The 15,624-nt window shown below is 39.9% G+C and overlaps 1 protein-coding gene across 11 annotated transcripts in view; it reads left to right on the top strand.

Annotated features, from left to right (window-relative positions):
• Window positions 1–8,451, top strand: part of MYCBP2 (MYC binding protein 2) — a 173,245-nt gene extending 164,794 nt beyond the window's left edge. For all 11 annotated transcript variants that reach the window (XM_050333825.1, XM_050333831.1, XM_050333830.1 and 8 more), the window contains 8 exons: window positions 897–1,029; window positions 1,259–1,362; window positions 2,447–2,635; window positions 3,133–3,240; window positions 3,940–4,149; window positions 6,208–6,315; window positions 6,522–6,687; window positions 7,645–8,451. In XM_050333825.1, the coding sequence (XP_050189782.1) occupies window positions 897–1,029; window positions 1,259–1,362; window positions 2,447–2,635; window positions 3,133–3,240; window positions 3,940–4,149; window positions 6,208–6,315; window positions 6,522–6,687; window positions 7,645–7,760 (1,134 nt within the window). In that variant the 3' untranslated portion in view covers window positions 7,761–8,451. The remainder of the gene's footprint in view (window positions 1–896; window positions 1,030–1,258; window positions 1,363–2,446; window positions 2,636–3,132; window positions 3,241–3,939; window positions 4,150–6,207; window positions 6,316–6,521; window positions 6,688–7,644) is intronic.
• Window positions 8,452–15,624: the final 7,173 nt, after the last annotated feature.

The following is a 15,624-nucleotide window of genomic DNA, read 5'->3' as shown; positions in this document are numbered from 1 at the left end:
ATGTTCCCTCTCTCCTGTTTTCTGTTTGCTTCCTGATCTTTGTCCAATTTCAGTCATACATTCCTCTTTAATGTATTTTCTCCCCTTTCCTGAAAGGACAGCCTGTAAGTTACTACGACGTGCTTATGTAACATCCTTTGTGAAGCAATTAGGGGGTTGATTTTTTTCTGATTCTGATAAGAATTAAAGTTTAAAGTGAGTGTATAAATCCATGCCCAGAAAACTTCTAACTTTTATTGCATTGCAGGTGAAATGAACGCAAGCAGAACTGCCTTCAAAAGTTGGAAAGGAGCAAAAGAAGAGACTGCATAAAGTCCCCTAAGGATCTCATGCAGTTTTTTGATTTTGCAAAAATTTTATATTTTCCTCATTGTAGCCAAAAGCATCCAACTGTGTATATGTGATATATGTGATAATCGAAAATATTAATATTATACACGTCTGTAATTGTTATCCTATAGTACATATTTTTAAGACCATAATTATCAGTGTTGCTCTGGTAAATTACTAGCATGGTTATGTGAAGATACTTCTGATGTTATCTTGTGCTTCTGATATATTGTGGCCTACTGGATGAGTTGGATAGGAGTTATGAAAGCCAAGCTCCGTATTTATTAAACTAGAAAAAAAATGCTGTGCAGCTCTCTTCTTAGCATTGCTGCATTATTGTTTCACAGCCATGTTAGATCAAGCATTAATTTTATTTATTTTTACTTCTGAAAACAAAGCCTTTATCCGTGCTGCACTATGTAAAAGTTATGGAATGTATAAAAGAATAATAGCTTGCAGTAGACAAGCTCCACAGAATCTATAAAACCTACAATGTAAATCTGAAGAGACAGTGACAAAAAATAACATAGAGATTCTATTTAGAATCTTTTTGGTTAACTTGACAGGTGTTCAAAGAAGAAGAAGAAGCTATCAAAGTTGATCTCCATGAGGGATGTGGTAGGACCAAACTTTTCTGGCTGATGGCATTAGCAGATTCTAAAACTATGAAGGCTATGGTGGAGTTTAGAGAACAGACAGGTAAAACACAACTGTTATTACTTGCTTTTTATCCTAATTATTGTGATTTTCACCTCCTTTAGGGCAATGCTTTTAATTATTTGTTAATGAAAATAAAATAGTTTAGCTGTATAAGAATTGCTGGACTTCTAGTTGTTTTCTGTGCCTGTTGTTTAGATGTCTGTTAGAGTATCAGTCCCTTATGTTTCATTAGAACATGTTTTGGTTTTGTTTACTCTTGTGGACCTAGGCAAACCGACCACCAGCAGTTCTGAAGCCTGTCGTTTCTGTGGATGTAGGAGTGGAACAGAATTATCCGCAGTGGGAAGCGTTTGTTCCGATGCAGACTGCCAGGTGTGTATTAGCAAGTACCAGTCATTAACTACATAAATAAAAGAGACCGCAGGATGAAATAGGCTTCTTATTTTGAGTAAACCTGGTTCATCCCTGTGGTCCATTTTAAATCAGGCCTCTAATATGAAAAGGTTTTAATATTGAATATTATCATTCAAATACTTTTGAGTTTTTAAATATTAATTTTAATTTCATAACTACAAACACCAATAGTCAACCAAAACACTAGGCAGTTTCATTATTATCTTCAAACGTATCTCAAGTTTTCACAATAGTGTTGCAATTATGAAGTAAAATACACACTGTCAACGTGAAGTCTAGTGTACTGGAAAGCTTGATAAAGCTAGTTTGCCTAACAGCCTGTGTATTACGTAGGCATAGAACATGACTTGGCCAGGTTTGTTAGCTGTATCCATGTATCCTAAGTGGTTTTGTGCCCTACAGTATGGGTGAAATTGGCAGAGAGCCAAATCCTAACCAGTTTTTTATCCCACCTTATTTATTTCTGTTTAAATGAAGCAAGTTGGCCATCTTTTTTTCTCTCTCAGCCTATGAATACATTATATTAATGTAACATCAATTCAGTTCAATTTGTTGTTAGCTTCTGGGCAACTTTTGTAAGTTTTCTACTTATCAGGGATAGGAATTAGAGATGGTTAAAATTCCATTTCCGTGTAAAAGTGCTTTATGTTGACTAATGATTAGCTTATAATATGTTCTAAAGAGTGAGTTACTTGATACCTTTCCTTAAAGACCAGAATCTGCAGACATCTTAAAGGCTGCTAATGCATGGTAATCAGGAAACACTCAAATGTAAAATACACATGGAGGATCAAAGAACAGTTCTTTTTCTATTGAAATTTTTAAATTACGGTTTCATTAAGCCATTTCTATTCAGGAGTTACATAAGTAACCACTGTTGTTGCAAGTGCAGTTTTTCCCAAGTACTTGCTGTAGCAGTAGACAACGTGAATCATGGTTCTTTCATCTCAGTCCATTGCACAGTCCAGCAGTCCTTCAAAAAGTGACACTGTCAAAACACTCAGTGAAGGGGAAAAGGTGATTAACTCTTTACTTTTAATAGGAGTATGCTAAAATTGCCTGCAGCAAGACACACCCCTGCGGTCATCCCTGTGGAGGCGTTAAGAATGAAGAGCACTGTTTGCCATGCTTGCATGGCTGTGATAAGAATGCTACAAGTCTTAAACAAGATGCTGATGACATGTGCATGATCTGCTTTACTGAAGCACTTTCAGCAGCACCAGCTATCCAGGTTTTTGGGATTTTTTTTTTCCTTTTTAAGAGAATACTGTTATAATTGTAATGTTTAGTGAAAAGCTAAAATACATAGTCCTTCAAATTATGTTCTTAAAAATTTAAACACAGACATCATAACAATGTTTAGGTTACTTAAAAAGCTTTCTTTTTGTCTGGCATTACTTCTATTTCAAGAAAACAGATTGGATCAATTTAGTTTGCTATGTCTACTTTATTAAAACACATATTTTATAAAGGAGAAAAAGCACTGAGGTAATTAGTAGATATACTTCATATTTATTTCATATATCCACGGGTGGTTTTGGAGTGGTTCTGATTTTAATGACCATTTCATGTTCTTTCTCTTTGTTAAGAAGAAAATAGGGGTCTTGTAGGATTTTAAATGAAGTAATACTGGAATTTATGTATGTTGCCACTTAAAAGCAAATAACTAGTTCTACTTTAGTGGTCCATGTAACTTCAATGTTCACTTATATGTGTTCTTTTCTAAAGCTGGACTGCAGCCATGTTTTCCATTTGCAATGCTGTCAACGAGTACTAGAAAACAGATGGCTTGGGCCAAGGATAACTTTCGGGTTTATGTCCTGTCCTATTTGCAAGGTAAATGAGTTGTGTGCCTGCCTAGATCAAACAGGTTACCTGATATGTAGGTTTTCCTTTTCTGCTTTGTTTTTTCAGTATGAGGGTAAATCTGAAGAATACGCGTACGTACTTGAGCTTAAGTGACTAGAAATTCCTTTTATACTCCACAAAATTTAAATTGCTGTAATCAGAATCCCATGATAGCTGCTGGAAGGGGAGAGCACCTTAAAACTGTAGGAATATGAAGTTCTGGAATGGTCAGCCATTCTGCATGCTGTGTTTCTTTTGTCATGCTGCACTGTGGTAGTTTATGGCAATAGCTTATGATCATTAAATGATAAAAGAGCTGCCACAGAGCACTGACAGTCATTATTCTTCATTGCTTAGCAGTAAGTCAAAAAGGACCAAAATTTAAAACAACATACAATCAGAATATTCCTGTGCTGTGTTAAATATTTTGTGTATTCTTGACCATCCCTCTGTGGTTGTTAGTCTGTTGTAAAGGCTGGTGATTTCTTATAACAACAGACCGTGGAAATAGCATTCCTGCTTACTATTTTTGCAGCAAATATCAGCCATTTTTTGAAATGTTTGCTGCCCAAGCTCTTAGGTTTTTATGACATCCATCATATTATTTCTGCTTGACCATAATACAAATTATCATAACTGTTGTGATAAAAATGCAAGATACTTTAATCAGTATTTGTTTTATTTCAGAACAAAATCAATCATACAGTATTAAAGGATTTGCTTGATCCAATCAAAGAACTCTATGAAGATGTAAGGAGAAAAGCGCTAATGAGATTGGAGTATGAAGGGTTGCACAAGAGTGAGGCCATCACAACGCCAGGTGTTAGATTTTATAATGACCCAGCTGGCTATGCTATGAACAGATATGCTTATTATGTTTGCTACAAGTGCAAAAAGGTATGGAGATTAATTTCTGAATGTATGTTAGAGTTTTAAAAGTAATTTCTTAGGACGGAACATATATTTAATATATTCTGTATGGAGTAGAAAAGCGGGAAAAGAAATTGCTCATACGATAATAATTTTTAAAAAAAGGCGTTGAGCAAATGAGATGTACGCAGTGTTTTATCTTGTAAAGGTGTATGTACAGAGCAGTTGAATATACAAAATGTGTGTACTGAGCAGCTCACAAAGCAAAAGCACGATAGCCTCCTTACAAGAATGTGCAGGTGATACTGTGTTAGAACATCAACCATCCCTTTGTCCCACTTCCAAGTCATACTTTATGTCAGCATTAAAATAGTGTAAACATATTTCATTCTAACTCTGCAATATGGAGAGCTCCTCACCAAGATGCCATGGAAATATTACTTTTACCCACGTTGGGAGTTCACTTTAAATGCGGTGAACTGACTTTGGGGCAGAAGTGTAGGAAGAAATGAAAAAGGAGTAGAAAGAGGAAATATGTGGTCTAGCCTTATGGACTCTGAGTCATATGCGTACAGTTCTCTTCAGGAAGAGGACATAAAATTTACCCAGAAGACAAAAACTCAAACAGCCCCTGGGTTTCCCCATCAGCAAAGAGATCTTTATCTGTGGTTAGAGAAAATGGCTGTAGAAATTCTGGGTAATCACTGAACTGTTCAAGGTTAGTGATTATCACTAACAGTCAAAGGTTAGACTCAGTGATCTCTGAGGTCTTTTCCAGCCTTAATAGTTGTAACCCCCTCCCTTTGCTTCTTTCATCTGAAGCTGATTTTAGTGCCCAACTTGATTACATCTTTTTCTTTTTTCCTTAAGGAATGAATGGAATGAGGCAGTTTCATGATCAAATATTCAAGGGCAACCCCAATATTTTTTTTGTTAAATGAAAGTGAGCAGTTTGAAAATAAGAGAACAAAGGAATAATTTCCATATGCTAGGGAAGGACTGTAATGCATTGCTCTAGCTCACTACTCCACAGTTACTCAGTTCACTTTTATTTCTTTAGAAACTTGCCTATTGCCTTTTTTTCATTCCTTACAAAAATAATTTCTTTTTTCATCTTTCTCCAGTTTTTAGCCCTGTCCCTGTTTTTTCTTACACTTTCTTTCCAGTATTTAATACTTGGCATTTCAATGTTTTTCTTATTGCCTTCTTTTTCTTTCCCTTTTATCTCATTATTTCCTTTCATACTGTGTTCATATGTCTGAATAGGAACATTCAGCTATCAAATTTCTAACTTCTTTCCTTCCTCCAGCACCTGGTCACCTCAAGCTCTACTACCTGATTCTCTGACATGCATTCCATAGGACTCTCCCTCTTTCTTTTTTAGTCTGCAGAGTTTGGGGGAAAGTAGGGTGCTTAAATTTTTCCTTCCTCACAGTTGCCTTGAGACCACTTTCCCTGTCCTTTTAAAAGCACTGCCAAAACTGCTGGAATTGCTTAGTGTAAGAATTTTGTGCATTGTTTAATTAGATAATAAGATGGTAATGAAGAAAGTTACTCATCACCTCATCTCTCCACTCTATGTAGAAACACTTCTGTAGATGAGGAAATTCATCAGAGTTTCAGGCTCATTTTGGTGCATTTTTGTGCCCAGTATGTCCTGGTAGAATAAGATGAGAATCTGCAGAAAATACCAAAATTCTAATTGTAAGGGATCCCACGTGAGCATAAAAACTGATATTCCCTTTAGTTAGTAAAAAGCTCTCCTGGTGAATTTTTTTTGTGCTGCCTTCAACCTAATTCCTGTCTTTTTTACATAGAGTTCATAGAGTATCCAAATACTGTTTCAAAAGCCTTCAAGTCACTTGCATAGACCCCAGGGTATGTTGCACAGTTTTTGGTCCTGTTTATCCTGAGATGTTGTTTGAATGCCTCAAAAACATGTATCCAGAGACAGAGTCAAGAGAGATCAGCACAGGGGAGACTACTGTAGTGGCTGTATCATTCATCATTTTCCCCTCACATTGAATTGGTTAAAAGAATACTTTTCTCTTGTTTAATGTCCAATCATTTCTATCTACAATTAAGGCATATTTTGGTGGCGAAGCTCGTTGTGATGCTGAGGCTGGACAAGGAGATGACTATGATCCCAGAGAGCTTATTTGTGGCGCGTGCTCTGATGTTTCAAGGGCTCAGGTAAGTAAATAACTTGTATTCATGTTTCTATTTCACTCTGAAGCTCTGCAGGCCTGAGCTGTACAGTAATTCACAGTCATTTGTAATTACATGTATTGTAACAATGTTGTGTAATACAGCTGTATACTACAGAATATAGAAATGAGTTGTTGGGATTGTTAGAGCATGGGTACTTCATTAACCGGTGTTTGCTTTCCTTTGCTCAGATGTGTCCCAAACACGGTACAGATTTCTTAGAATACAAATGCCGCTACTGCTGTTCAGTTGCTGTTTTTTTCTGTTTTGGGACAACACATTTCTGCAATGCTTGCCATGATGATTTCCAAAGAATGACAAGCATCCCTAAAGAAGAACTCCCACACTGTCCTGCAGGTAGGATATTTTACAATGCAAATTTACCCCACTGAATTTGGAGATAAGTAGCTAGTTCTAATTGATATTCTTACCTTTTCTTGCTGATTTTTCCAGGAAAACCACAGGGTTTTGAATGATACTAGAATGGGTTTGTTCTATGCATACTTTCAATTTTTGTTGGGTTTTTTTTGGCAGTGTCATTGCAGTCATCTTTTAAACATTAGATACTTTGATACAGAAAGACATTTCAACTTCCCTGTACCAATTCAGACTCCAGATGTGAAATGATGTGTAAAACTATTAAATGATGTATCTCTACACATCTGTCATGTGCAAACTGTTACCCAAATGCCTTAGTTTCCAAATTCATGTGCTACTGATTTGACCTCACTAAATCATAGAATTTACCTTGCTGTTGAGGAAAAAAAGAGATTTTTTTGTTTACTTATTTCATGTAAATATCTCAACCAAAAAAATTACGATTCCCAGCGTAACCTTAGAGTTTTTGTTTACTGCGGAATATAACTCTTATTTCTGTTTACCAATTTTGCTCTTAGATTGTGTGAATTTCTTCCGCAGTATGAATGAGCTAAAACTTTTTTACTTTCAATTTGTTTTAAATTACATGGCAGTTTGATAATTTTTTTTCTCTTCAAATACCATTTCAGCATTTGAAATAACTGTTTTAAGGAGCTAACAGTTTTTGATCATGTTTTGTCAGACTTAATTGACTTTCTTTTCTTGGCCTATTAAGCCTTCAGACTTCTTGCTTAAATCTGACTGTGTACAAGCACCTTCCTAGCTGCCATTTCTTAAACCTTCGTTTTTGATGCCTTATAAATTCATATTATAGATGTATTACCTTCAGTTATCGTGGGTTTTTGAGGGAACGTATGTTGGTTTATATTGTCTGCAAGCATTAATCTTTGGGTTTTTTCTTTTGTTTTTTCCCCCTCACCCTGAAATTCACTGTAGGTCCCAAAGGTAAACAACTTGAAGGAACAGAATGTCCACTTCATGTTGTCCATCCACCCACTGGTGAAGAATTTGCTCTGGGTTGTGGGGTTTGCAGAAATGCTCACACTTTTTAGACTAGCATTTTTTTTAACCAGAGCAAAACAGGTGCCCTCATCCCTCAAGTGTCCTGAAAACAAAGTCCAGATGGGATGAGGATGGGACCATTTCATAACCCAGGTAAAAGGAACAATTTGCAGTGCAAGAAGGATGCCAAATACCATGTACATAATTCTTGCTGTGAGATATTGACATTTTTTGAACCAAGACATCAAAATTTGTGAGGTGTTTGCATGTGGCCATTACAGTCATCGGCTAGGAAACATTGGACATTTACAAATAAACAATTGCTATTAAAGGATCTGTGTGTCTGTGGACTATGAATGATGCTGGCTTTCAGGAGAAAGAAAAAATTACTGATTATTGTATACTGACTTTTTGTAATCTTGTACAATTGTAACGCATCACAAGTGGGGATGGGAAAGAAGAATATTCTGGTTTATTTCCTAGACTGTTATAAAAAAAAAAAATGTGTTAGGAAGGCATAAATGTAACAAGTATCACGCTGTATATAAAGGTATCAATGTTTGTCCTGTATAAGAATTATTAAATTACAACAGCAGTTTCATTTAAACTTCTGGGTTATGTTTGAGCCTGAAATTTTAATGAAGTGCAATACTGAGTGTGCCTCATATCTTGCAGCTGTAAACATAATGGAATGTACATGTCAATAAAGCCACTGTACCTTTTTATACAGTGAAAGTCTAATGAATGTGTAAGCCTCCATTTTCAGAAATGCTTTTTTAAAACGGGTGGAGGAGGGAGGTGTCTTTTAATTTTTTTTTAGCAAACTCTTTTAAAAAGTAGGAAAGTTTAGTGGGTAAACTGGTGGTTATGGAAGTACTTAAGACATAAAAAGCACTGCTCTGTTTTTTAACAAAAAAGCTGGATAAAATGTGCTGGCATTCATATGAAGAATTTTATTTCCATTTTAATTACCAACAGTGTTTTAAAACACAAAGACTACATTCAGAAAACTTCAGACATCTGTAATCGCAGAATTACAGAAAGGTTAGGGTTGGAAGGGACTTCTGGAGATCGTCCAGTCCAACCACCCTGCTAATGCAGGTTCACATGGAGCAGCATATGTGTCTGCACTTTGAAATAGTTCTCAGAAGTTCACAAGCCTCTGAAGTACAGTTTGTCTTATTCACAGTAGCTCTGCAGAGGGATCTGGACAGGCTGGATGGGTGGCCTGAGGCCAGCAATATGAGGTTCAGCAAGCAAAGTGCGGGGTCCTGCGCTCAGGTCACAACAACCCCCTGCAGGCCGGGGGCAGAGTGGCGCAGTGGAAAAGGACTTGGGAGTGCAGGGTCTACAGTCAGCTGAGCGTGAGCCATCAGCGTGCCCAGGTGGCCAAGAAGGTCACTGGCATCCCAGCCTGTATCAGAAATAGTGTGGCCACCAGGACTGGGGCAGTGATCGTCCCCGTACTGGGTGTCTGACCCACTGGCCTTTTTTGAAAATTTTTGAGTGTAGCACCATAGTTACAAATTAATTCTATTCTTTAATTTTTTAGCCTTCTCTTTCATTTTAGATTAATATAAGTATTAATTTAGGAAATTAAGATTACAGTGTGGAAAAGACATGGCACTGCTGTGTTCAGTTGATTAAGTGGATGGGAGTGAGGGATAGACAGTGTCAGGGAAATGTCTCTCTTGCACACGAGTGACCATCCCCAATTGCTACTCCAAGGAGGGTGGCACAACCTCAGGCTTCTGGGCAGGCTGCAGCTCCCTCACGTAATGGTTGAATCTCAGACGCTCTGCTCCTACGCTGTCTCAGACATTCACGTCACCACACCTCCCCGCACACCAATCTCTGCCAGTGATTACAGCCAGATGCCAGCGCAGGCCACTAATCAGATCAGTCCACAATAAGATTGCTGTATGCCTTTCCAGCAGTCTCACATGCTTTTCTGTCAGCTGCTGATCCATAGCTCACGCAATGGAAATACTCAGTTCTTACTTGCACCACCCTGTTTGCCACAGCCCACCACACAGCTAATTTACACCAAACTCAGCTCCTGGCTAAGGTAAGGCCTCAGCACTTCCACTTGATCACTAGTTTACAAGTAGCTTAAACTTTCATGGGTGTATCCACCCACTGAGCACAAAGTGAAAAGTAAAAGTTAATAAGACACAGCTAATTACATGTCGCCATCAGGGCTAAATAAGCTTGGTCCTTACTAAACAGGTTTTGTTGATTACATCTGTCGTGGTTTTGCCCTGGGTCAATTTACTTTTATACCTCCATACAATTATTATCAGTTGAGAGAAGGTTTATGCAGACAAAAAGAGACTGAATTAAAAAAAGTATGAGTATTTATTATTAACAAACTAAAACTAAAGAATTATATTTACAACAATTCTACTTAAGTAAAAGGTATTATGTATTTACAGAAGATACTTCTCCCCCCACCTCCCTTTATATCAGTCCAAGGAGGAGAAGCAGTCCTTTTCTGTTCTCAGAATTCCAGCTCTTTCTCTCTCCAGTAACTCTGCAGCACTTTCATCGCAGCTGGAACTTCTTTATCTCTCTCTCATTCTGTGTTGGCCTCCAGGGCTGGGCTTACCCCCCTCCTGGGTTAAAACCGAAGGCTGAGGGTTACCCAGGTCCTGAAGGGTCTCCTTCCATAGACTTGCAAGGGGACACTTGCTTACTATGGATCTTCTTCCACAGGGTTACAGGGGATAATGGTTTAAGAGTTCACCCCTGTTTCCCCATGGAGGTCCCTCCCCATGGGAGAACAGTCCTTGATTGACTTCTCGGTATGGGTCTAGTCTGGATCCCTTACTCGGATCCCAATATCCCACCTGAGCCATTTTCTGCTCCAGCGTAGGTTCTCTCTAGCACCAGCAGCACGGATCCCACACATGGATCCCAACATCCCTACCTGAACCGTTTTGTGTTCCAGCGTAGGTTCTAATACCTGTCAGGGTCATAAATCTTCAACAGCAGCAGCATGGATCTCTCGCTGAGATCCCGAGCTTATCTGAGCCATCTCGCTCCAGCATAAGCATCGATCCCTTCGAGGGTTACAAAGTCTTTAACAGGACTCTGCCTCATCTGAGCCGCTTTTACTCCAGCATAAGGCGTTCTCTTTCTGTTAAAAGTCACAAATCTCTGGTGCATCCACAAGCTCCTCTGTGAGCCGCATGGGGGTCTCTTCACCCCAACAAACTCCTACAGGTGGCAGGGTTTTATTTTTCAGTCTTTACCCTGCTGAAGGGAGGGAGAGCGAAAGGGAGAAAAAGCAGCTCTCCCCCCTTCGAACTTTTCTTTTCTTTCCTGTGCTGCCAGCTTCGACCTTGAAAATCCTGTTATCTCATGGCTGGAATTCTTCGGTAGCGGTTTCTCATCTAAGCAGTTCGTCTTTTAAACCTTTTTTTTCTTCACTCTCTCACAAGAGAGAAGGGAGGCTTCAGTGCTGCACCTGCCCCCCCCCGGCCCAAGCCGGGGAGGAGGGGGTCTTGGCCCTCCTCGGGCCCGCTACCCTTCTACATGGCTGCTGTTCCTAATTTCAACTGCGCCACCACCTTCTCTTCCGTTTTTCTTAAAGATGTAATTAGCAAAGGCGTCACTGAACTTTTTGATTGGTTTTTTGTCCGGAAATCACCTGGACAAAACCATCCTCAGCCCCAGGGATGGGCTGGTGGGCAAAACCACGACAACATCATACAAATGTAATCTCTGTTTCACCTACACAGAAGGTAGCTAGGGAGCTTCAGGACCACCCAGTCATTTGGGGTATAACTCCAACCTTGCAGGGCTTTGCCAAAGCCATCTGGTTAGCCCATGCCAGACATTGCAGGTGCCTGAGAGTGCAGTGGGTGTACCACAGATAATTTGTCCCCCAGCCCATGGTGTCCTGGAGGGGCTGTGCTGTCACACCCCCTGCTCTCACTGATGGGATCTAGTAGTGAACTTGTGCTGCCAAGCATTCCAGGTAGCAGGCTCTTCACCAGGTACACCTACAGAGATGCAGCCAAATGCAGAACAACAAAGTGATGACAAAGCAGTCAGATGCAATAGGGCATCACGAGTCATTGATAATCACCCAAAGATGATGTCCTGCCAGCTGACCAGCATTTTCTCAGGTAATGTTCAACTCTGCAGGCTGTTGGAATTGAGGAGGTGATCTCTGCTCTTGCTGCAAGGTTTCATGGAGGCTGTCTGCTGCTCCTTGAAATACAATCCCTTTGGATGTAACTGTTTCTTCCCATGTTGTACCTAATAGGCTATTTGGCCCCTTGAAACCTTGGACACGGTGTTTGATGCATTGCTTTGGGTCAGCTTTGGAGCAGCATATGCAGAGCTGTTTGCTATCACCATCCGTGGCATTGCTTCCACACTCTCAAGAATCCTTAGCCTATGCTGGGTCTCAGCTAGTCTAGTGTTTCCACTTCCCTGTCCACTCCCTAATATTCCTTTCCTCAATGTGGCTTTGTATACACCCACTCCTGCAATTTAACTTTTCTGCTCACTCAGCTGCCCTGGAAAACATTCCCACTCAGCCACAGTCCTATGTCTTGCTTCTGCCATGCACTCCTCCTGAGCATCCATGAGAAAAAGGAAGGATGGCATTAAGTGTGCTGGCACACAAAGAATGCATACTCCACTGTGGCCACATATGCAGCGCTGTCATGTCAATTAAGTAGAGATTCAGGTGGTTTGATATGATTGGGTTTGATGCACTAGCAGTAATTCACCATACTAATGCCAGTCCCCAACAACGAGGTTTAGAAACTTGGCCAGTGGACTTGAACAACAGCCTCTTAAAGGCATTTGCCTGGGGGCAGGTTGTATCAGTGGACTCTGTCAAGGACTCTGTAATAGCAGTGGGATGATCTGAGCTACAGGGTAAATGCAATTTATTCCCCATAGGTTTTGCTCTAAGAGACATAACATATGAAAGATGGCACATTGCACTTGCATCCTACCCTGTCCCCATTTTCTCCAATACAAACAGGATTTGAGCAACAGCATCCCAGTTCAAGACGTTGTTACTCTTAAGATTGCTGTCTCTATTTCTATGCCCCTGGGTTTTTCTATGCTGTGCCCTGGTACCAAGGTCAGTCCTAATACAAATACCAGCCCCCTCTTAGCAGTAAGTCTCTTGGGGAATTTTTACCACTGTTGGCTTGCTAACCATGGTAACTCCTCAGCCACTGGCAGAGACAGCCAAACTGTTTTTCAGGGAGAACTACAGAACACAGAGACAATTGTAAACCAAAAAACTCCTCTACCAGGATGTTGTTGGGTCAACCCATCAGTGAGCTGGTCCCGCCCCTTTCCAGCAGTATTGTTCTCCTGTCAGCTGGTGATCCATGGTCCACAGCACGGAAAAGACCAGGTGTCGTCTGTGTTGCTGCTTGCACAGCTCAGCACACTCTGCCTGTTTGTGTGGCACTCCAAGCCAAAGCCATGCCAGGATACTCCCATATCAGAAGTTCCAGCAAAGAGCAATTTTTTCTGTGTTACCTAACCAAATATAGCAGAGTAGTATGATAGCTTTAGCTGATGAAGCAACCATGGGAGCCATTCATCTGGGAAGAATTACTATAGCCTCTAGAGACAGAAATAATGCTTAGATATTGAGTTTTGGAGGAACCTCTTAAAGCAATTTTCTCCCGCTTTTATAGAAGCATGAACAACATCAAGTAATCAGCCTGCTGCAGTCAACATTCTGTCTAAGAGCTGTTGCTCATCCTTAGTTTTATCTTTTTATTATTTTTTATTTTATTTATCTTTTTATTTTTTTAAGGCCATGAGCCCTTAAATTGAGCCCCTCTGGTTTAAGGACCATTTTACTTGTGGTTACATTTTGGGGAGAAAAAAAAAGTTACAGCTCCTGTTCTATAAGGTCTTGCTTGTGATAAATAATATTTTATTAGTCCATACTACTATTCTCTAACAGCATAAGAAATTCCTCCCACTAGAAAATTTTCCTGTATAGACATATTAAGATAATAAAAACAGGAAGTTTCCCAAATTATATCTATTGCTGGAAAACAATCACTTCCTTTTGGGCATTGCTGAAGAAAACGTTTTGTTTTCCTTTGTTTTTTTCTGCACAATCTTCTGAGGATTAAGATTGTCACACTAATATGCCCATATTTTTCACAGCTTGTATTTTCATTAGAGTAGGCTACTCATGCCCTGCAAGCTTGACATACTTTCATCATAGCTGGATCTGGTCTGTTTTATTGTTACTTAACTCTTTTCCAACTGCTTCTGTGATTTTCCCCTCTGTATTTTTTTCCTAGTCAAATGCCAGCCAGGTTTCTCAGGGTGGAGCTCAGCTGCTTACTGCAGGCCTGCTTCAGAGCTACTTGAATAGGGACAGAAAATCAGCACAGATGAGACTTTTCAGTGCTGAAAGCTGTCACATTTACAATCAAGCCCTGGCATTTGCAGTGTTTTTGCAGGCTTCATCAAGCAGGTAATCTGTCAGCTGAAATGGGAAGAGGTGTACCAGTACAACCTCAGCCTGATGTGGGGAGATCTCCATTAGACACTGGGCTGTCACTGGCTATCATTCTCTTGGCTTTTATGGAAGGATGTCTGTGGGCTGTTCCTGATCTTCACATTATGATAGTTGTCAAATCTTTGCCATAAGTGCGTGGCTCTCCCACCAGAAAGAATGAAACTTCATAGAGCTTCTCCTTCTGTTTTGTAAAAATAAAAAAATTACAAGATGATTTCCTCAATAGTCTCATTTCTGCATACCAGGGCTCAGCACAAGCCCTGGAGTTTTTCTGGCACTACTGAGAGTGTTCACAAATAAAAATAATTTCACCTTTATCATTTAAAATGCTCTTCTCTCAAAAATCATTTACTGTTAGTTAAGTGATTAATAAGGCAGAGAAACTCCTGAATGAAGACATACTTGTTAAAGGTGTTCAAATTGCTGACTAAAGCTTCAAGGTACCTGGCCACAGCTGGCAGCAAGACAGCTCTTTCACAGAACAGCCCAGACCTCTCTTGTCTTCGGACCTTTGCTACTTGAATCCTTCTTAACCTCCTGCCACCTATCTCAGCACCAGCTACCAGAGTCCAAGAGCTCTACAAACAGCAGGGCTTTGCCTACCAGCTAAGCCAGAGCCAGCCATGGGGGGCTCATCGGGTGCCAGGAGAGGGCGTTCACACCACCCCCTGCCCATAGGTTTTCTGTCATTCAGTTCTGGTAAACTCCCCAGTTCTTATGCTTTGCCAAGAGATGCCACAGACACTTTTGGCAGTGCTCTGCACCATGTCCTGGGCCTGATTCAGCCCCAAGGACAGAGCTGCGGGTGCCTTTCTACCTGATTTTGGCTGCTATGTCCCCAAATAATGTCATGCAGAGAGTTCTTTCTGCACTTTTTTCCTTGTCCTGCACACACATACAGTGCCTAAAACATACACAAGCAGTTACAACAAAGCAAATAAGGGCACAGGCATTGAGCCAAACTTTGTTTACTCCAAAGATAAGGCAGCACACTGTAACTGCAAGGCACTGTAAGAAGTCCCTCCCACTAAGTCAATACATTGAAACTCAGTAGAAGTTACCTCAAAATAATGAAATTGCCACTGTTATATCACCCGAAACTTCTACACAGACTCCGAAAATATTTGTTTTGGTCACAAGATGTTCCTTTTTTTTTTTTTTCTGCAGACACCAGAATTTGATCAGAGCAAGTTACATAGTCACATATTTGCTATTACAAGCATATCTAAGATGCTCAATAATCTGCTCAAGGTGAGGTGATAACTCACCTCTTATTTCCAGAGTTTTGCTGCATTTCCTGAAAAGCTGAAGGCTGGGTGTAGATTCATAAATACAGAGAACCATAATGGCCAAGCTTTAGTAAAATAGCTCAAGACATTTTGAATTGGAGA

Source organism: Myiozetetes cayanensis, unplaced genomic scaffold (genome assembly GCF_022539395.1).
Source record: "Myiozetetes cayanensis isolate MyiCay16 unplaced genomic scaffold, myiCay2020 scf5-8, whole genome shotgun sequence".
NCBI classification, from domain to species: Eukaryota; Metazoa; Chordata; class Aves; order Passeriformes; family Tyrannidae; genus Myiozetetes; species Myiozetetes cayanensis.
The sequence above is the reverse complement of the archived record's forward strand: the minus strand, read 5'-3'. Positions and strand labels throughout refer to the sequence as shown.